At 34.9% G+C, this 23,712-nt stretch overlaps 1 protein-coding gene across 3 annotated transcripts in view; it reads right to left on the minus strand.

Annotated features, from left to right (window-relative positions):
* The window catches only part of DEUP1 (deuterosome assembly protein 1), a 67,702-nt gene that overhangs the window by 38,579 nt on the left and 5,411 nt on the right, over window positions 1-23,712 (minus strand). Inside the window, exons 3-7 of one of the 3 annotated variants that reach the window (XM_016158712.2) lie at window positions 15,589-15,760; window positions 13,826-13,921; window positions 6,512-6,646; window positions 5,667-5,696; window positions 1,525-1,638 (exon numbers count right to left, since the gene is read on the minus strand). In XM_016158712.2, the coding sequence (XP_016014198.2) occupies window positions 1,525-1,638; window positions 5,667-5,696; window positions 6,512-6,646; window positions 13,826-13,921; window positions 15,589-15,760 (547 nt within the window). The remainder of the gene's footprint in view (window positions 1-1,524; window positions 1,639-5,666; window positions 5,697-6,511; window positions 6,647-13,825; window positions 13,922-15,588; window positions 15,761-23,712) is intronic. The other 2 variants (XM_016158713.2, XM_016158714.2) reach the window with 2 other exon arrangements.

A 23,712-nucleotide genomic window follows, 5' to 3' on the forward strand; every position in this document is an offset into this window, starting at 1 on the left:
TGAAAGAAAGAAAATCTTGAAGATATAAAAGGAAGAAAATTATGGATTCAATTACACGATAGTTCAAAATGTCTCTATAACCAAAAATAAACAAAATGACACAAAAATAACTGGATTGTAGAAAAAGGTTGTCAACACATAACAAGGGTTAATAATTTCTGATGTACAAAATCTTCACATCAATAAGAAAAATAAACAAACACAAAAGAAAAATGGGCAAAGTTTGTGAACAGATAATTCATAGAAAAAATGAAAAAGGCTAAGAAGCATATAGAAAGATGCTCAATATTACAAATAGACAGAGAAATGCAAAGAAAATTAACTCAATACTACTATTAGTCCATCAAATAGGTAAAAATCAAAAGACATAACATTATTTGCTGGTGAGAGTATCTGCTAATATTTATTAAAACTTTGAATGAAGGGTGTTTGTTACAATAGTGTAATAGCAGAAAGAATTGAAAGAATTATGGCATATCTACTATAGACTATGAAATACGCAGAATTTAGAGTTTTATGTAGTAACTCAAAAGGTATCCATGGCTTACTATTAAATTAAAAAGAAAAAAAAAAGGAAAAATGTACAACTTCCACACAAATACATATTTACATTTTGTGTAACAAAAGAAAAAGTATGTAAACACCTAACTATTAACAGTGTTTATATTAAACAGATAAAAATGGAGTAGAGAATGAAGCTATTAATTTTACTTTAGATTATTTTGTATCATGGAATTCAGGGAACATGTATAACATATAATTCAAGTAACTTAAAGAAAGAATGAAAAATAAATATACCAAACAAAAAGTGTAGTTTCTTACTGGCTTTAAGAAAAATTCCAAATTCCTTAGCCAAGTTTTCAAGGCTTATTACAATCTGTATCCAACACACCACATTTGCTGCCTACTACCCTTCCCCATCTCTACAGGGACTCCCAGCCAGCTGGCCCATTTTCCCATTCCCAGAATTTGCCTTTTGCTCTCTTGCCTCAGTGACTCTGCTGGTGTTACTTCCCCCCACCTAGAATACATTATTTTTTCTCTCAAAATAGATTCTTCAGGGTTCAGGCCCAGTTTCATGCCTATTGGAGGATGTTTCCTGATTATCTGAGTCCAATGTTTTTCTTACTCCTTTGACTTCTAAAAGGATTTGGATCTTTTCCATTCACTTGTTATTAATTATCTGTAACTTTCTACTTCTATTTTTGCTGTGTCTAGGCTGTAAAGTTCTTGACGTCAGGGACCAAGTAATCTTAGATTTTTAAATGTTTTGCAAAAACATATGCTAGTTAATGACATAACAACAATGGACACTTTTAATAGCAACATCCTTTTAAGCATGTAGACTAAACTCACCATAATAGATATTTTATGCACTTGTGATTTTACCCAGTGTTGTACCTATTCTGGTTATTTTCTGTTAGTTGGGATTTCTATCTGTAAAAAAGATTACATACTGAATGGCAAAGATAGTAATATTTTACCTTTAATTTCTTCTAATTTAGATAGTATTAGATAATGTACCTGAAATTGACTACACTTCTCAGACAATATTTTGTGTTGAGCATCTAAAGAAACCAGATGAGTCTGATACAGTATCTCTTGCTTATCCCATTCTCTTGACTTTGCTCTAAATTCCTTTAAAAAAGAACAGTGGAGGGATAAACATAAATTGAAGAAAATTATTCATTTTAAAGCACAATGAACAGGGCTTCTTTCATTTGTATATCTTCATTCAGAGGATAAAAAGTATCCATTTTTTTCCTCCACTAGAAAAACAAAAAAGTATCAAATCACTCATCTTGGATTTATTACTAGACATATCTTTTAATGTTTGCTAGGAAAATATAGAATTTGTAACTTAATCCTTCTATAAAAAATTAGGCATTCTGTTTGTTAAAAATATAAAAAGTTTCTCTGGTAACTAATGCCATTACTATAAGGAAGTTTCAAACAACTTTTTGTATCAACCAGTACTTCCAAATTCCTGGGCCAACACCAGAAGTTTTTTCTCTTCTTTTGTTCTCTATACCCAGTCGCCAAACCTGTTTCCATGATTTTTTAGGTAACAGAGCTTGGACTGATTTCGTGACTGTGGCTTTCAAAGCTACCAGTCCAAGGTGAAGCTCAGCTCAACTCATTCTTGGGATCATTCTCAGGTCTCATTGAGGCAGAACTAACCTAGGGAAGAAGTGGGAGAACTAGCTTGATATGGCATACTCCGTTCTTCAAGTTTTTGCCCAAGTCATATATTCACACTTAACATGAGGAAGGATACGGCTTTGGGCATGCCAAAGAAAATTTCATTGCTCCTCAAGTTTGCTCATGGTTGGACATTGTATCATCTCTCTGTCTAGGTTGTCAGTAACTTAAGGGTAAGGACTGTGTATTTCATTACTTTTATATTCCTCACAGTGCCTGACAGAGTACCAGGCACCACTTATGGACCGTGAATGTACAGACAAAAGCACGGTATTAATATTTTCTAGAACTTAAACATTTCTCACTTATTTTTGCAAAGGAAACAAAATGGTTCACAAAAACTCTACAGTCACCAAGTCCATAACCACATATTATTGAATATATAGAGATATATAACATGAATGTATTGATGTTTCCAATCGTCAGCTCAGTAATTTTTATTAAGCACTTAGTGTTCACCAGATATTGTGGAGAGAAGAGAAATTGGAAATATTTCATGATTAAACTTTTTTTGAAAGAAAACAAATCAAGGAATATACAATAAAGTAGGGGAATGTACATGTAAAGAAATAATTTTACAGTGAAATTACGATATTAGTTTCACATAAAAGCCATGCAGAGGATGTCACGGTTATCTCAGCTATCTCCAATAATATGTCACATTGGAATAGTTAATTTGACTAGAGTGATTTGTGTTATTTTGAAAATGGCTAGATGACTAGCTTGGCTATGTGTTAAATAAATATACTTGTTTAGAGAATGAAAGCTACATCTTGCTTAAAATGAGAAGAATAGGGCATTTCATATTTTCTACAGAGATATGATTTTAAAGAACATTTGGGGGAAATTTTCATTTTATAAATCCTCGAGTCCTAAAATAACCAGTGATTGAAGGGTATAAAGTAGGAGGCTTTTATAGCAATTTAAGGTGACCTGAAATTTATGGTGGTTATAAAGTTGGAGAAATATGGACAGATCCTCCTTTTAAAATATATAATAATGCTTTATGATAAACAGACTATGTTTGACCCTTGAACGATATGAAGTTGAACTGCATGGGTCCCCCATATGTAGATTTAAATACAAATAAATACCGTAAACATATTTTCTCTTCCACATGATTTTCTTAATAACATTTTCTTTTCTCTAGCTTACTTTATTATAAGAATATAGCATATAATACATATAACATACAAAATATAGGTTAACTGTTTATGTTATTGTTAAGGCTTCTGGTCTACAGTAGGCTATTAGTAATGTTTTCAGGGAGTCAAAAGTTATACATGAATTTCCAACTGCGTGGTGAGTCGGTACCACAGTCTTCACATTGTTCAAGGGTCAACTGTATATTAGGATAAATAAACAGTTCATTTACAGTTATTGACTTTGATTCTGACATTTGACAATTTAAAATTAAGTACATAAAAAGTGTCTTTAGTAATAATGAGAAATTTATAAAACTTGGTTCTAGTGGAAAATAAGTAACATTTCAAATCAATACAGGGCCTATAAAAAAATTGCTGTTTACTTTTAATTTAGAAAGGAGTCTTTGGAGTCAGAAGTCAAAATGTGGGCAAGATTGACTTACATAGTTCATACCTTTCAGATAATGCTAATATTTAGCATTACGCATATAACAACCTCAATCTTGAAATAAGCATTTCCCAGCATGCTTTAGGAAGAAGCAAGAGTGTTAACATCAATTACTTACAAATTCTACAACAGGCAGATATGAGGCCAAGCAAGATTAGAAGTGTGTGTCACAGACATCATCAGCAGGTACTTATAGTGGTCCTGGTTTCCTCGGTCTTACAGATGTATTGGTTTCAAGATTAGCAAGTGAGCAAAAAATATCCAGTAGTTATGGGTCCCTGCAGAGATCTAGACTGCTTTATAAAGATTTTTGTAGAGACTGAAAGTGTCCGCCCAAGTGTCAGGAGGTCTGTATACTTGCTTAAACCCCCAGAGTAAGTTCTCCATGTTTGAAAAATCTTTTCTGGGTGTTTAAAGTTGATAATGGGTCAGGATCATTAAAAATTAGAGTTTCTAGCAGAAGCTACCTTTCATATATGTGTGTGTGTATGTATGTATGTATGTATGTATGCACATGTAGCTTCTTCAGTAATTATTGTAGGTCAGGGACTCTGCAAAACTCCACATATAAGACAGGTTTAACTTTTTATTATGAAAATTTTCATACTTACATAAAAGTAGATAATATAATAAACTCCCATGTACCCTTCACCCAATTTAATGACCATTGACTTACCGTTTTTATTTCACCTCTCTATTTACCCTTTTTTATTGGACTATTTAAAGGCTACTTCCAGACCTCATGTATTTCACCCCTAAATGTTTCAGTGTGCATCTAAATTCACATATGTGCATACATATTTTTCTTTCATAATCATAATGTCACCTATAAGATATTTTCGGCCTCATTTATTGATGATAAAATGGAATCTCTGTGAGGTTAACAGCCTGCCCAAAGTTCGCAGGGCAAATAAATGAGTCAGTCAGGATGTGGTTTCAGTTTTAAACTGTCACGTTCTTCCACTATAGCATGCCAATTTCCATTTCTCTATTACTATATCAGTGTATAAATGTCTGTCCCAAAGGGACAAAATGCTGAGATGCAGACTAAAACTAGAACAGTCCATCTCTTACATATTAATTTTTCAGATAACTCTAAAACAGGTATGTGAAACATTTCTATAATTACATAGATTAAATTGTATATAGTGTGTTTAAAATTTTTTATATAAATACAAACATATCAAGTCATATTTTGTGGCTAATTTCCATTATAATTTCATGACATATATTATGAAAATATTTAGTTTCCCAAATGTAAAATGTGTACACACAAAGTACTTAATATTATTTTAAGGCTTTTCTTTGAAGAATTTATATGAACATGGTTCTTCTACTAAACCCCATGAGAAGTCAATCGAATGGATAGTCCGTGACTTGACTTCTGCACTTTTAGTAAAAGCATTTGTGCATTACAGTGCACATCTTTAGGCATCTTCTGCAAGACTAGTATGTTACCAAAGCTAGTCCAGTTACACCACTGCAAGAGCCAAGGGGTTATACATGGCACATTTTCCTAGAGGGTCATCTTTACTTTACTTACTTAATTCTATTTTAAAAATGTACATTCATTATTCAGTAGATATGAAATTTCCAGAGATTAAAACACGAAAACCTCAAACTTCCAACAAAGTACTTTCAATGGGCTAGTTTTAGGACTGTAATCCCAGATTTTATTTTTTTCTGCTCCTAAAATTTTTTGAGAAGGACTGTTAATTGAAGAGGAAGATGATAAAGTATGAAACAAGGCAATGACAACTAGATAGGAGGAGGGAGATAGGAGGCATTGGACAAGGGAAAGGGGAAAACCAGGGCTGGTATATGAGGAATAAGAGAAAGAAACAGATCAGAGATTCCTAAGACGTTCCTACCTTGGTGATGGGGAGGCACAGAATTATTACCTGTCAACAAAGAAGAAACTGAAATTATTGGCTGGGGCTGGGGAGAAACTGAGGTTTAGGGCTTGAGAACAATGAAATAAGCTGAGTCGGGTAACGTGATAAGAGTTAACTTGAGGTCAATTAAAAAAAAACAATTGAACAACACTGGTAACTCAGCTAAGGTTAAAGAAAAGGAATTTATAGTAGAATATCAGCTGTTACATGACCTATAGCAGGAATGCTCAAGCGCACAGAAAAGAAAAATGGCTGGTTTGTTTTTTCCAAGGTTGGAAAGTTAAAAGGGTAAAAATAAATGCATTCATAACATAGTAAACCTTTTTAGGGACCGAGAATTTAGCAGTTCTGGGTGATACGGGTTCACTATATTGGAGTGGCACTACCTCTTTAAAGAAAAAACCCTGGCACTTCAAGCTCTGTTCTGAAAATGTTATGAGGTTTCACTGGGATTTAAGTACCTAATAGTTAAATAGGCATTAAAAGATTTATTAGATATTCACTTTAACAGACCCCAGGGATGTCCTTCAATTTCACTCTCATCTGCAGTTTCTTTGAATTTTTTTTTTTTTTTTTTGGCTCTCCAAAAATTCCTATAGGTATAAAAGATGTGCAAGTCAAAGTGATATTTTAATTCGCTAAGTGGCTGAAGGGAAGGTACGGTATGAAAATATACTCAATGAGAAGTCGATCTGTAGTGGTGTTTATTACCACAGCTGTACATGTCATTGTGTACACTAGAGACAAAATAGCCTACCACCACCACCGCAACAAAAATCGATCTTTAATACACATGAAGAAACTAAGAAAATATAGCTCACCTCTAATTTCTGGTTCAAATTTCTCGGTTCAAAGGGTATTTCTTCTTTGAGGTGCGGTACCTCTTTTCGTTGCAATTTATTTTGTTTCATCTGGTGTAATCTCAGTTTTTCAAAGCTATTAGTTAGTTTGGAAAACTGTAAGTAATAAACAGAGAATGCTGACATTTTACTATTATTGGTAATTTCTAACTTCACTATAATTCTATTCTTGGGTACCTCTTTGAAAATTAAAGTCATGACTAGAAAATGCAGCAAAACTTAAATGTTCCAATTAGTGAAGGTAGAACCAGTTATTAAAACTAAATTATTGAAGCTGAACACAATTCAGCTTTCATGTAAATTTGGGACTTCATTAACTGCACAGTTGAACAATGATTTACTTGATAAATGTTTTGTTCAGTTTTGTTTTAACCATATGCAGCAAAGCTCACAACTAAAAAAACTCATTTTTTATCACTTTTAATTAGTGCCATCTTGTGTTGACAGTTTTAATTTCAGTAACAATCTATAAAATAATCAACTTATACTTTATTCAAGAAAAATGAATGTTTAATTTAAAAGATACAAACAACATAAATGACTTATTCCTGTTGATATAAGTTTAAATCAATTTCAAAGTTGATGTAATTTTTTTCTTACCAATAATTCTTTTTACAATTTAGTCTTTGTATTGTTGTTTTTATTTTGTTTTGTTTCTGTTCTATCTTCAAATAATAGTTTTAAAGCATCATGGTATGTCAATATCTGTGAGGAAATTTCTATGTAACTGTTTACAAGAGTGTTTTGCTTTTTTAAATTTTTTATTTTTAAATAATTATAGATTCACAGGAAGTTACAAAGATATTAGAGATATTGAATTATCTTCATTCAGTTTCTCCCAATATTTACATCATAATGAACTATGGTACAATGTCAAAGTCAGGAAACTGACGTTGGTACAATATATGTGTACAGTTCTATGCCATTTTATCACATGTGTAGACTTATGTGACCACAAGCACGATCGAGGTACAGAACCACTTCATCACCACAAAGATCCTTCGTGCCTTTGTAGTGACACCTATCCCCCCATGCCCTGACCCCTAACTCTGGGCAATCGTTAATTTGTTTTCCATCTCTATATGTTGTCATTTTGAGAATGTTATAAAATGGAATCAAACAATATATAACCTTTTGAGACTGGCTTTTTTTCACTCAGCATAATGCCCTTGAGATGCATGTATGTATCAATAGTTCATTTCTTTTTATTACTCAGTTTTATTCCATGGTATGGATGTAACCAGTTTGTTTGACAACTCACATATTGAGACGCTTTGGTTATTTCTAGTTTTGAGCTATTACAAAGAAAGCTACAGACTATTATGTCTACTTTATCTGATACCAATGTAGTCATTTCTACCTTCTTTTTTCTTTCTCATAATTTTATTAAATTATTGAAGCTGAACACAAAACTGTGTTCCTAAAGTTCACCCTTTTAATTATTCAATTACTGTTTTTTTATTATATTCACAAAGTTGTATAACCATTACATTATTTAATTTCTGAATATTTTTATCACCACAAAAAGAAATGTCATACCTATTAATAGTGACTATATATTTCCTTTTTCCCAAGGTTCCTGGAAACCACTAAAATCTACTTTTTGTTTTTGTAGATTTCCCTATTCTGATCAAATCAATAGAATCATACAATATATGGGTTTTTTGTGTCTGACTTCTTTCACTTAGTACATGCTTTCAAAGTTCATCCATGTTCTAACATGGATAAGTACTTCATTCTTTTTTATGGATGAATAATATATTACTGCATGGATATACCATATTTCATTTATCCATTCATCAATTGATGGACATTTGGAATGTTTCCACTTTTTGGATGTTACGAAAAATGCTGCTATGAACCTTTGTGTACAAGTTTTTGTGTAGTTACATGTTTTTATTTCTCTCAGGTCTTTACCTAAGAATTGGATTGCTGGGTCATATGGAAGTTCTAAGTTTAACTTTTTATGGAACTTCTAAACTGTTTTTCAAAGTGGCTGTAACATTTCCCATTCCCACTGGCAATGCATAGGGTCCCAATTTCTCTATATCCTTACCCACACTTGGCTATTGTCCACCTTTTTGTTTTTAGTTATCCTGGTGGGTCTGAAGTAGTATCTACATAAGGTTTTGATTTGCATTCCATAATGACTAATGATGTTGAGCATTTTTTCATGTACTTATTGGACATTTGTATACCTTCTTCGTAGAAATGTCTATTCATATCTTTGCCTATTTTTGAATTTGGTCATTTGTCTTTTTATTGTTTACTAGTAAGTTATTTTTAATTCTGGATACTAGTCACTTATCAGATATATGACTTGCAAATATTTTCTCTTATTTTGTAGATTGTCTTTTCCTTTTTTTTATGGTGTTCTTTGAAGTGCAAAGGTTTTTCAGTTTTTATGAAGTCAAATTTATTGAATTTTTCTTGTGCTTTTGCTGCCAAATCTAAGAAACCACTGCCTAATCCAAAGTCACAAAGATTTACTCCTATGTTTTCTTTCTAGTTTTTACGCTTAGGTCTTTGATCCATTTCGACTTAATTTTTGTCTATGGTTTAGGTAAGTGTCCAACTTAATTCTTTTGTTTGTGGATATTCAGTCATCCCTTCACCGTTTGTTGACAAAGACTGTTCTTTGTCCACTGGCTTATCTTGGCACCACTGCTGCTTTCTTTGGATTAATATTTGCATGGTATATATTTTTAAATCTTTTTACTTTCAACTTATATATATATACAGTTACATTTGAAATGAGTTTCTGGAACAGAGCATATAGTAGGGTCATATTTTTTCACCTACTCTGTCAATCTCCATTTTTTCTCATTAGTAAATTTAGAACATTTCCATTTAATGTAATTATTGATACATTAGGGCTTACGTCTGACTTTTGTTTTTGTTTTCCGTTTGTTCTCCAGTGTTTGGCTTCTCTCTGTTTTAGCTTTCTTGTCTTTCTCTGGGTTATTTGAACAATTTTTGAATTCCATTTTGATTTATCTATAGAGTTTTGATTGTATCTCTTTGTATAGATTTTTTAGGTGTTTCTCTAGGTAAACAAAATTATTGCAGTCTACTGGTGTTGACATTTACTAGTTCAAGTGAGGTATAGAAATCTTACTTCTCTTTATGTCCCTTTACCATGACCCTTTTATAACATTATTGTCTTCGAGTATTTCCTTAACATGCATTATGAACTATATCAGACATTGTTTTAATTTTTGCTTCAGCTATCATATAATTTAGAAAGCTCAAGAGAAGGAAGTTTATACTCTTTCCAGTGTTTTTTTTCCTTCTTAATATTTCAAGATTCTTTATCATTTGCTTTCTGCTAACAAAACTTTCATTAGCCATTCCTTTAGTGTAGGTCTGTTTGTGACAAATTTTCTTAGTTTTCCTTCATTTGGGAACGTCTCGATTTCTCCTTCATTCTTAGACAAAGAATTCCTGGATGTAGAATTCTGGATTGACATTTCTGTTCTTTATGTAATTGAAAAATGTTCCACTTTCTGCTGGACTCCATGATTTCATATGAGATATCCATTATCTGAATTGATTTTTCCCTATAGGCAAGATGTTATTTCTTTTTTGCTGCTTCCAAGATAGTTTGTCTGTGATTTTCAGAACTTTGACTAATATGTGTCTTGCTGTAGACTTCTTGGGTTTATCATGTTCGAGTTTCATTCAGCTTCTTGAATCTGTATGTTTGCATCTTCTGCCAAGTTTTGAAACTTTCCAACCATTACTTCTTTGTACAGTTTTTCAGTCCCACTTTCCTCTCCTCTCCTTCCGGAACTCTGATGACACAAATTTTCAATCTTATGGTGTTACCTGTCCCTGAGGCTTTTTTTGTTTGTTTGTTTATTTCTCTCTTTTGTTCAGATTGAGTAATTTTTACTTTGCTATTTTCAAGTTCACTGATTGTTTTCTCTATCCTCTCCATTCTGCTTTTGAGCTCATTGATTGATTCATTTTTTTTTTTTTAGTTTGGTTATTGACTTTTTCAGTTATAAAATTTCTAGTTGGTTGTTTTCTATGATTTTACTTCTTTGCTAAAACTTTATAATTTTTCATCTGTTTCAAGTATGTTTGTAATTGCTCATTGAAACATTTAATAACGGTTGCTTTAAAATCCTTGTCAGATAATTCTGACATCTATATCAACTCTGTGTTGGCGTCACTTGATTGTCTTTTCTCATTCAAGTTGAGATTTTCCTGGTTCTTGGTATGATGAGTGATTTTTTTTTATTGAAACCTGGACATTTTCGGGTATCATTATGAGATTCTGGATTTTATTTAAATATTTTGTTTTAGCAGCCATCTTGTGATGACATTTCAGCAGGGAAAATGGAATGCTGCCTCATCACTGCCAGGTATCAGCGGAAGTCCAGGTCTTAGCTTCGGTTGGTAACCCAGGAAAGGTGTTCCTTACTACTGCTGAGTGAGGAGTGGGAGTTCAGGCTCCCCACTGGTCTTTCACTAAACCACCTTGATTGCAGGGCCATAGATGCCTTCTTAGTGCTTCTCACATGGCCTTCAGTGATCCTGTAGTGAAGGTCCTGACTCCTCATTAGGCTTCCCTGATACCATTCCAGAGAGGAGGGGGAGGGGTGCTTCATCACCACCAGATAGGCACAGAAGTCCAGACTCCTTTCATGGTCTCTACTGACACGGTGGGTTGGGGGCTGGGAAGGTCTTGTTAAGGCCAGTGGTAATGACAGTATTGGCTCTTTACTCAGCTTCTTTGACACTCCTCAGGCCTGGGATACCTTGTTATAGCCTGGTGATGGTGGAAACCTAGGCCGTCTACTCAGTCTCTGCTGGTAAAGTGGGTTTGGGCCTATAGTCTTTTTCTGTGGGGTTTGGCTGGAGTAGAGCAGTTATTATCCAAAAGTGTTTAATCTTGCTAGGCTGTCTTTTTCCTGTTTGTTTGTTTGTTTGTTTTGACTGCAGAGAATAAGCTTTCTTCAGGGTTCTTTTGTTTGTTTGTTTATCTATACCCATTGGAGTGTCCGGGTTGCCAGCTTCTCTGTTACCCAGTCTGAAATATAAGAGGCAAAAAGAAATCCCAGGGAACTCACCAGCATGTCATTCCTTGGGTCCCAAGGTCCTAGTTGGTCTGTCTCTTGTTTATACTTCTCAGTTTTCTGATGTCGTTTTATAAATACTGTCTAGGTTTTCTAGTTGCATTTAGTAGGAGGAATAGGGAAAATTACATCTACTCCATTTTTTTTGAGAAGTAGAAATCTCAAATAGATATATATATATTTACAGTTATATATACGTATATATATATATATTTTACAGTTTTATAATGGTTAGAAGGAAAAGAAAATACTCCCTTTAAAAAAAAGAAAGTAATTTCTAAAAGAAAGCTTTGACAGAGTTGAGTTATTCAAGCCAAAAAGCAGTAAAGTGTATCCTTAAGATATTTTAGAAAATGAAATTGTAAATAAACGAGGAGTTTCAAAGAAGTTGAGTGAGCTAGTAGCAATAAAAGCATGTTTGCCACAAGATAGCATTTTCTGGTTAGAAAAAGACATTACTATTATGCAAACCAAGTCAAGTACATAGTACTTTTTTCTGTTCCTTTTTACTTTTTTCTCTCTTTCTTTCTCTTCTGCTCTCCCTCCCTAATTCTCTTCTTTCCTTTCTTGTAACCAGAGAAGAAAAGAGAAACAGAAAATGTCAGTGGAAGCAGATGGCTGTTCTTTCAACAGTAATGTAGTATTTCCAAAGTGTATTCTACGAAAAACCTGTTTACAGTGTTTACATTGTAATACTGTACTATAGTGTTAGTAGGTTTTACTTTAAAAAATAAAAAACGGTTCCATGGCTATGTATGCTTGGAAAATGGTAGATTGAGAAGGCTGAATACATCTGTTTAGAGCAGGACTTCTCAGCTTCTAATACGCTGATCTGCACTGTGAATACCCAGGAGCAGAGAAGGAGTAAAGAGCATTTCCTAAACTTTTGGTACCAGTGTTTCACAGAAAAATTTTTTTGTGAAATTGCCTTAACGGTATTTATTTGTTCGTAAGCCAGCAAAGCATCAAATGGCAATGATTCATATATTAAATTACTGCTCAACACCTGGAAATAAGGCCCCAAACGTTTTAATGACAAGCATAAAAAACCCCAGAAATTAAAGATTTAGTGAGCAGTGACTGAACTAGTTAAATATAATTTAGAGATGATACTTAACTTGTATTTAAATTCCTATATATTTTCAAACTTATACTGAACAATTACAGTGATTTAATATTTATGTTGCAATTTTAGAGCTTTATCTTTATAGAACAAGCAAGGTTGAGTGACTTAAGTGTTAAATGCTTTGAGTCTTAGCAAGGAAAACCGTTTACAATTTCATAATTCAAGCTATCTTCTAGTGGCAGCTATTTAAATTGTAGGCAAAATGTCTAGGTAGACCTAAGAGCTAGTCTTATAAGATCATATCTATTATGTGGCATCAAATGTTTCATATTCATTATTAATGGGTGGTGCCCTCCTTAAAAAGGTACTTGAGGAGGAACATTAGCTACTTTGTGCTGCTTTCACTATATTATCATTTATGAAATCTTCATACTCCAACAAAAATTGGTTGTAAAGTAAAATTCCATAATCAAACCATATTTCCCACTGATTCATTTACTAAGTTTATCAAGGATATATCATCTACTAGACCTGAGATGCTTGGGTGATGATTGCTCTATGTGTTATCTGTGTAAGGGAGAGAAGACTTTTTGTTTGCCAGCACAGTGGGGAGATACAGGGATAAATAAGAGAGAAATCAGTATCCCTCTTATCACATGTGCAGAGGCCTGTCATTTATGAAACAGCCTACAAGCAATGAAGTAATAAAGACCAGTTTTGTCCTTTCAATTACCTATTTCATAAGGGCATACATGTATATTTTAAACTGCCATAGAAAAAAGGACTTCCCTAAGAGGGAGTAATGACTATAAAATACTAACTTTGTTTTTTTGTTGTCAACATAGCTAATTATTATCACATAATCAATATGTCACTCAATAATTCGAAAGCTATTAGTCTAACATTGTGCTAACAGTTAAAGGGATACAGAACTGACGATTTAATAAAAGACAAAATCAATACATATAAAACGATGAAATACAGGGCCAAACATATAACCTATAGTTAAAATATACGAACTTTTGCTTGTATTGAAAACAATTCATTTTAATAAAATTAAAACAATTTTATAGATTAAAGCACACATAAAAATGAGTAATATTAAATTGTAATAAGTCTCCTTACTTGAGCTTTTAGGGTTTGTAGTTGTCCTTCATAATTCTGAGTCATCGCTAAGTTACATTTTTCCAAACTGTCCAACTTCTGTCTAAGTAACCCCACCTGCATTAAGAATAAAATTTAATTTTGATTTTGTTAAATTTGTCCTGATAAGAATCAGGAAATGGGCAAAAGAGGGGTACAATGCAAACAAAAATGCTGAACCGAACCAAGAATAAATATTTGTATTATAATTTTTAAATAGCTATTGATAATTATATTCACAAAAGCCAAATATTGTTAGCACTATTCCACTGGGTACACATTAGGACAGTACAGTATGGATGTTTGATCAAAGATCCTTATCACCGTCGCGTTTTAAATTAAGGTTTAGAATTTACTTTGCATTATCTTTTTGGGAGGTTTATGTCATTGTTCCTCTGGCAGAACCTCTCCCAGCTTTCATTTTAAACCCCACGGCCTTCCATAGGAGCTCTGCTTTGGTGCAACGATGGAATAATTGTTACATTTTTATAAGAACTAACCTATTAAAAAGAAAAAGGAAAATGTCGAAGAGTTCTTAGGGATTTGGCTTACAGAATTTGTCTGCTTAAAAAGCGGGCGAGGCACCTGTTGACACATCTGCGCCATTACAGGTATCTAAGTGAGAGACGACCCGCTTGCATATCCCAAGTGTGATGACCTGCTCGTACTGTGAAGGGAAACCTAAGTTAACTATGCCAGACAGACTGAGTTCCATTGAGGGGCCAATCCAGGTAGAAAAATGGCTGCCGAATACGTTGAGTGATGATGTTTTAGTATATGATTAGTAAACATGTCTCCTCTGCTTTGTCCAAAAGAAAAATTCGGAGACACAAACATCCACCTTAGGTAAAGCATATGGTTTTCCCGAACTCCTCTGCAGGCCTGAGATCATGCATACATTTTTCTATAATAACCAGCTTAACCCTAAGCAGCCACCCAGGAGCCAAAAACACACCTCTTACCCGGGTGCCCAGGTACACACATACATATCCTTCATTCACCAAACACTTTTCTCCCTTGTCCTACAATCACATCTTGACATTTCATTTCTTTCAGGAAAGATTTTTCTAGTAGATTAGAAAATGCAAATGCTTTTGACCTCTGCCCTGTCCAAAGACCAAGCTTTGACAACTACGTACTTCTTTATTTCTACAGCAGCAAAAGCACTGACATCTTTGCTTGCAAACAATATTTATTTCACAATCTATTAAATGTTTGTTTTCTTTTTTCTTTTCTAGATGGCAATGACTTTTTTTCTCTTTAATTCCCCCACCCCCACCCCCACTTCCGCCCCTGACCTATGGATGTTGCCGTTTCTCCTTAAGAACTGGATCTCTGAAGGCAAGGCGTCTCCTCCCACACTCTCCGCTCAGTTGTCAGTTGTTGCTGGGTTGGCTCCCGGTGTGTGCGGTGTGCACCCGGGGCCTGGCGCACTCAGGATATGGTCTGTGGCTCCACCTGGGGCACAAATCCAGGACCTTCTGCGTGTAAAGCCGACTTGCTAACCACTACACTATGGAGCCAACAAAGGCACTGGTATTATGTGTCTGTCTGCATCAGCCAAATTTTTATGGCTTTAGGCTCTGTCACTTTTAGCGTACTGACAGAATTTCAAGCAATAATTGCTATTGCTGATGCCTGATAAAAACTATGTGCAATAAAAAAAAAAATCATATTCTAATAGACTAAATCCTATTTTTAACAGCCCGAAGAATTAACAGTTTGTTAACACATATATTTCGTACCTCTTGACCTTTCTGATCCAAACAAGTTTGTGCATTTGCCAACTCTTGATCCCGAAGATCTAATCTTGTCTCCAAAGCTCGCATCTTCCTTTCCCAATCCAATTTTTTGTTGCTGACCATGATGTCAATTTGTTCCATTAATTCCTGAAGCTCGGCCTCACAAGGAGAAGCTCTGCCAATTGAAGAAAAGTAAAATACATTTTTAAAGAGTGAAATGTAAGGACAGGAAAAATTATTATATTTCTCCGAATAGATAATTTTCTCAAATCGTTCAATTATTTAAACAGGAAGATGTCTGAAAGGTAGAGGTTAATTTTTAAATTAAAACTGAAAGGTAATTTCAGAGCTATCAGTGTACATACATTAAATTTTTTTAAATGACATTTCTGAAGTACAGTTACTGTCATATATAATCAACACATCAATGCTTCCATTTTCGGTGTGGGCAGCAGCACCAGAGCCTCCTTGACTCAACAGTTTTGAATGGTTTATTCAACCACAGAGAGGTTCTCGGTACGCAGTGCATTCTGAAGTCTCCTAGCATTCCGGAACTAATGCCAAAGGCTCACAATGTTTACTTAAAATCTATAACAAATCTGAGGAAAAGAATTACTAATTCCTCTGTCAATAATCCGATTCAATTTAAAAAAGTTTTTTTATTATAGTGACATTGGTTAATAAAATCCAGTAAGTTTCAGGTGTACAATTCAACAGTAAGGCATACACACACACACACACACACACACACACACACACACACACACAGTATTGTGTGTTCGCTGCCCCCTATTAAATTTTAATTGGAGTTCTGATGTGGGGAAAAATAAGAGAACCTAAAAAGAGTGGTTTTCACACCATTTCCTTTTTTATAACAATGTGTATCACCCTTTATTGTAAATACAGTCTGCCTATTTTTTCTGCTACTATAAGATCTGAAAGAAAAGAACTATATCAGTCTTGTTCATCACTGTCTCACCACAGCTCGGCACAGCACCCCAGCACACACCGGAAGCTCAATGAATCTTTGAAAAATGAACAAAATGAGTTCTTTTCATCACTGTCTTCTTGGTATGTAGGAATGCATCAAGCTAATAGAATTAAAAAGTAGATCTAAGTAGAGTGTGGCATAATGTAAGCTACTCGATTAATATTGTTAAAATAAATGAACAAATAGTCTATTTCCTGTTTATGACTCTGCTATGCAAACATTATGATATTAGACTCTTGGGGTGGAAGGATTTTTACAAGTCATGGAGTCCAACTACCCATCCAATGTGTACATATCTTCCACAAATGTTTCTTACGAGAATCATGTATCATACCCCACTGATCCAGGACAGAGCCTAAAGTTCGGCATCAGTAACAAAGATATCAAGTAACTCTGGTACATGTCAAGGTTTGTGATTTCTTTTGCAGTATCACTGCCAAGAGTATCATCCGGCCTATGTCTGAATTCTTCCTTTACCAGGTAACCACTGTCTGAGATTGTATTTACATAGCAATGAGTTTTTTAAAGTTCTTTCTTATATTGAAGAACTTTTTCATCTACTGGTCTTAATTTGATCCATGTGACCATTCAGAACAAATGATTTCTCAATATAGTCAACCCTAAAAATACTTGAATACGATGATCAGTGGACCTCCAGATTCTTCTGAGTCTCCTCTGTCTCACAGATAATGGCCAGAACGTATGACTATAGACTCTGACCTATAACCTCTACAACAATAGTACTAGAATGGTCAGGACTTGGTCAACAACTAATAGCTTCTTTAATTTTTACTTCTACTTCCAACTCAGGGCCAGCTAAAGAAAGTGAAATTTGCTCCCCAAATTAATCACATAGGATGCCCTGCTTCCCTGTGCCCACTGCCTCCAATTAGAGCATAACTGAAGCCGTCTCTTTTGTTCACTATAGAGCTTTTCCACCCCGTCTGCCTTTGAGTCTCTGCCAAATGCAAGTGATGGTTGCTGACTCCCGTGCTCTAGCCAATTCTAAATAAATAGGCTTCATTTGTTCTCATCTGGGTGGTCTGTGTTTATTTCTACAAGTGTCTTTTTTTTCCTTTAATTGCTCATAAGGATTTTTTTCTCTACCACTCACTACCTAATATACTGCCTGGAAAATAGTACATACTTAATATACATTTATTGAATGAATGAAAATTAATAACTATTGTAAGATTTCAGGCCCTTCACAATCCTGGTGGCTCTCCTCTGAACAAGTTCCTGTTTGCTGATTTCTTCCTTAAAATGTACCTTCAGAAAACATAATACTCTGAGTATGGTCTATCAGCTTGGAGAGGGGCTCTCACATCCGTTGTTTTAGGTGCTGTGCACTTTTATTCAAGCAGATGAAGATCACCTCAGTTTTGAATTGGGGAGGGGGAAGGGCAAAGCAGTGCTATCGTATCTTTTCAAGGTGAGCTTATTCTTGTCTAAACACCATATTTCTTTTTCATGCATGTTACAAGTAAAGCCAGCTAGTTATTCTCTTGTGCTTTATATTTTTTCGGGTGCTCCAAGGGCAGGTCTTTACATCTTCCCTTATTAAAATTCAGCTGGATAGTTTCAGCCTCTTGGTGTGGATCGTCATCACTGGTTCTTTAATGAAGCAAACATTCTCTAAGCGACTGATGTTTACTGGATGGGGAACTGGGAAGACAGAGACACAAGACAAACTGCCTGTGCATAGAGAGAGACTTGCAAGGCAGGTAGGTACAATAAGAGACAGATGAATACATGCAGTTCTTCTGGGAGTAGAAAGGAAGGGTACTGAATACAAACTTGGACAGGTAGGCAATCACAGAAGCCTTCCTCAAGGAGGTAACACCTGAGCTTATATTTGGGATCCTGTTTCTGTCAGAGATTAAAGTCACTATACCTCCCAGATTTGATGAGCATTACTTGTTTTATATGTAGATGTTTTTTCATACAAGTAGCTATAAAATATGAAGGGCAATGATAGAGGACAGAGCTTTATTACGTTCTACTACCAAGCTCTTCAGAGTGACAGTGATCCACTGACTATTTCTTTTCTTATAATCAGATGCCAATCCACTTAATTAACCTTACAATTTTTTTCCCTACAAAAATGTTATGAAGAGCCCTGTAAAATATCATGTCAAAGCCCAAATACAACTCTTTCTGCACGTTCCCTCATATGGAACCAGGTACGATATGCACCAGCATATTAGCCCTGTGAACCAAGGCCGATCTCGTATGCGGCGGTTAGGGTGCATTCAGGCTGCGTCCCCGTGGCTGCTGCTTCCTCTTCTGGATGCTCACAAACCACCGATAATCTCTTCCAGAGTCTTACCTAAGATTTAGTCAAATTCATTTTTACATCAAATCTAGTTGTTTCTCGATTTAATATTTCTTCTTGAAATTCAGTCATCTAATCATCTAGTATATCTCTCCAGTTTTTCAGAGATAATTAGTAGCAGCAACTGTCTTAGTAGCATCAATATCTGCTCCTAAAATCTAGTGAACTTTAAAACAAAATACAAAGGCTTTGTTTTTCCCCCTAATAGAGCTGGGCACTGACACTGTTCATATTTCCATTTCTTCTTTCAGTCAAATGCTGACTCACACAATGCTAATTACTTTCTTGTACTTCCTCTCCTCTGATGGGTCCTCACAACATCCCATCAAGTAGGTCTTATTATTCCAATTTTAGAAAAATTGAATGAGGAGCTAAAAAAGAAAAAAAAAATCCTCTGAGTTTTCCAGCTTTGGAGCCCAGGTGGATTGTGTTTGATGGACTATTGAGACATGCCCGCCATGGCTACTCACTGTTGGGTTTCTCCTTGGTTGCAATCCCAGGAGAAAGATCCCGGGTTTTAGGCCAGAGATCTAAGTGCATTAAACCAGAAGGGAGGGGGCACACTGAGACTTGCAGTGTGATCTACCACTCTGGTGAGCGTACAGTCATCAAAAATATCAGGATATCACTTTTGGAGGTGAAGAGAGAGCAAAACAGAAAGCTTATGATATAACTGGAGGTAGAAGAGGCGAGAATGTTGGAAGGCGACAGGGGCAAGGAATGCGGAGAGAGTCAGTCAGACTGAAAAGAGCGGAGGTAAGATTCATGGATATATATGTCACTCCCAAGCCCTTTAACATATGGGCTTACATGTTGGTTGTCTGAAGGGCAGACCTTCATCAGACAGGTAGCTGTGGTGACCATGTGATCTGTTAGCCAAACCAAGACAATTTTGAAAGTGAGGGGGGCACTAATAATAATTATGCCAAGACAACAGGTGTAAAAAGTGATTATTCTGGTCAAACTGGGATGTGGGGTCACCCTACCCATCAGCAATCTGGAAAACAGAAGTGAGTGAACAGGTCTGAAAAAAAGGGAAAAAGAGTGAGTTCAGTTTGGGACATGAGAAACATCTGAATAGAGATGGATCTTCAGCTCTGGATGGAAAAGAGGAGGTTTAAAAGACAAATATGGAAGAAGTTATGGGGAAAAGGGAAGGACAGAGGAAGGGAAGCAGAGAGAAAAGAGAAAAAGAAGACTATTTCATTATGAAATAGAATAGTCTAAGAAAATGAGTTTCCAAAAGACTGATGAACAATCATATTAACTTTTTCAAAATAGTTTAATGAAACTCATTTTAAAGTATGTGGCTGTATATTTGTCTTATATTAATATACATTTAGCTATACTAAATATAATTTAACTTCTCTGTGTTGACACACAGACCCTATTCTGCACATCAAATACTGTATCACACCAGAAACATAAATAGAACCAAACAGGTGAGACTCCAAGAGGAATCCTAGAACCACTTTTGTAGACCTGTCTGTTTTGTCAGCCTGCTCTTTAGCCAGTTGTCTCCTATAACAGTAAAGTGAAAGATTTATTACTTTGACTTTTGGGTCACAGTTTCATGGTTGCCCTTGTTTAAATTAATTATCGAATTACAGCTAAAAATAGCTTTTCCTTAAGCACTTTTCTTGTTGTCCCGAAAATGTTATTTACTGTCAACATTAGTGTTCGCTGACTTAGGAGCATTCCAATGGCTATTTTTACTGCATATTTGAGATGGTGGCTCACATTCAGTCCATTCCTCTTTCTTATTTGCAGTAAGCTTAATGTTGGGATATGAAGGAGATATAAATCCCACTATTCCACAAAAGCATGCTTAAATGTGCTTGTAAAGGCCTTAGTTTAAAGCCTTTGTTATAATCATCAAAGAAAGACATTTATAGAAATAAAATGCAATGTGATAGTTCCCAAGTCCCTAATAATGTTTTAAAAGAATTCTAGGCACATACAAATTAAAATTTTTATTTTTTATGTTCTAAAAAGACCGGAAGATCTGTTAAAATATGTACATTATGGACAAACCTTTACTTGAAACCTTTTTTACAATAACTATTCACATTCTGAGTAATGTCTCAGATTAATATGGTAAGAAGACAGTGAAAAATTGGCAGGAACTAATATCTAGTAATCTTCAGGGTTATTTTTATAATTATCTAGATGTAACTTTACTATCCTCATGAATTTATATGTCTGAAATATTATTTCATGTTACTAAGTATATGATACAATTAATAAAAATAAATATCTACACATGCACTAGCTTTGATTCTATAAGCCAATTGCTAGGACAATTAAAATTCCTTCTTTCCAAAAGTTCTATTTGATGAGAGACCACAGTGTCAGTGTGTGTGAGCATAGTCATTTTACCCTTTTCTATGTAAAACTAAAGCCAGCTCTTTCACTGGATCCTAACAGTGAAAAATTAGGCAAACATTAATAAAATCTGCTTTTCAAAGACTAGAAATCTAAGAAATATACTGTTTCCTGAATATTGGAAATTTCTAATGAACCTTCTAATACCAGCTTATTCTGAAAACTTCCAAATCTGTATCTCATTCTTATTTCCTACGTGGCTAGTTGCCTACCCACCATCCTTCCTTTCTTCCTTACTAACAGAGCTCTAATGCTATTCAGAGTTAAAATGTGTCCAGCTGAAAACACAACTACATTTCCCAGTCTCCCCTGGAGCTGGTCATGACCATGGAACAAAATCTGGCCTGTGAAATATAATGGAATTTGTCACAAAACTGTTTAAAAGAGGGCCACAGCAGTTGCTGTTGGTATCCTACACATTCCTCATACTTACCACTTCAAGGTGCTTGGCCTTATTTCCAGTGGACAGCTTAACTGGTCTCCCAAAGGAATTTTTCTTTCCTTTCCTTCCATCCTTCCTCCCTCTTATCCAGTTTTCTTCCTTCCCTCTCTTCCCTATTCTCTTCCTAGTTTCCTCCCCCCTTTCAAAATCACTCATTGAAAACCTGCAACCACTCAGCACTATGCTAACATTTCAAGATCTACCTTCAAAGTTTGACAGATCAGGATTTTACCCCCAGGTCTACTTCACTTTGCTTCTCTTCAGAGAAACAAGAAACTAGAACTCTTCAACTATGGAGAAGAGTATGTGGGGGTGGGTGGGGATTATGTATGACAAAGGGAGAACAATGGTGTATAGTCTGGCCCATTCAGAAAGCGAGAATCAATCAAATTAAAAAAAGAATCAATCAAATTAAAAATGAATTTTCAGTGCACAAAAAAGATTACTATGTTTTATTAAATTACCAATAGACTTACATTAGAATTTTTTACAAACTATATTTAAAACTGTATTTAACTCATAAGAAACTAGGAAGTAAAGTTGTGATTATCAATTAATATAGCCACAGGGAAAGAACCCTTTAAAAGTTAAGAAAGATACACACGTAGGAGAGTACCGCTTTAAAGGATTTTTCTAAATTCATATGCGAGAAATTATGCTTTAATATTCATCTGCCTCAGTTCTTTGAAAATATGACTTTCATGGCAGATAAAAAAAATTGGCAGATCGTGTTGCAGTACCTAGATTTTTAGGAAGGATTTGACAATACTCCGTGAATGAGATCAACAGCTAAAATGTAAGTCACAGAATGAAAAGTAAAGTAAATGATTCAGTAGAGAAAAATGAGACTTTTGGTTGAAGATAGATGAACATATATTTTATTCCCTTTCCAAACACTACTAAAATAAAGCAAAAGGATATTTTTAACCTACAAGGTTAAACCTGCAAGAACAAAAATAATGGGAGCTGGCAGTGGAGAAAACCAAGCAGCAACCCAAGCAGGTATTTCTGGACGTCGGGGGTAAAGGCTGTCAGCCCAACTTCTACTTTCCAAGCAGGAGAATTTAGAAGAGTGTTCTCTGGCTCTGCTTAGCCTGAGACAGAAGAGTGTAAGAGACTACCAGGCTAACGACCATACAGTGGAGACCCTTGTCAGTGAGCTCCACCACTGACACTGGAGTTCCTGTCAGCTTCGACTCTATCACTTTTAAACAGGAGCAAGCAGGCAGAGATCACAGCCATCTGAAGGAAGCAGTGCACACAACCAGGCCAAATACAAACAGAAAGACCTTTCCTGAAGAAAATTATGCAGAAAGAAGAAAACTTCAGAAATTTTATAATTAAGATACTAGAGTTATGAACGCCAGGAAAAAAAAATATTGTATAGGAAAGGAGAAGTAATCATAGTATACTGCATGGCTCAGAGGTAAAGAGCATTTATAAAGTCATAACAAGGCAAACAGATATTGCGCCAACCAAAAGTATGGTATATTAGGAGAATGGAGGAACAGGAAGTGTGACTGTGTGTGTGTGTGTGTGTGTGTGTGTGTGTGTGTGTGGTGCAAGCATGAAAAATAACCATTATGCATGTCAATCGACAATGTCTAAAACTAAAAAATCAAGAAGTAGCAATATAAATGTGTTATTTAGAGATACAGAGGCAAATAGGTAAATACCAAAGAATTAGCCAAAAGAAAGTGCCTCTGAGGAGTAGAAAGCTAAGGAGAGAACAGGAGATTGCTATTTTTTGGTAAACAATAAAAAACCAAATGACTTCTCAAACTATATACATGTGTAAATAATATGTTCTATTTCAATTAGATAAGATTTAAAAGAAACAATTCATCATATGTACATCCACTCAAAAGGAAAATGACATTTTTACAAACAACACCAGAATTTATGTATGTCGGGACTCTATGTATGTATTTCATTGATCTCAGCATTGCTCAATGCACTTGTGGAATTCCCTTT

The sequence above is a fragment of the Rousettus aegyptiacus genome, unplaced genomic scaffold (assembly GCF_014176215.1).
Source record: "Rousettus aegyptiacus isolate mRouAeg1 unplaced genomic scaffold, mRouAeg1.p scaffold_m13_p_5, whole genome shotgun sequence".
Classification (NCBI taxonomy): domain Eukaryota; kingdom Metazoa; phylum Chordata; class Mammalia; order Chiroptera; family Pteropodidae; genus Rousettus; species Rousettus aegyptiacus.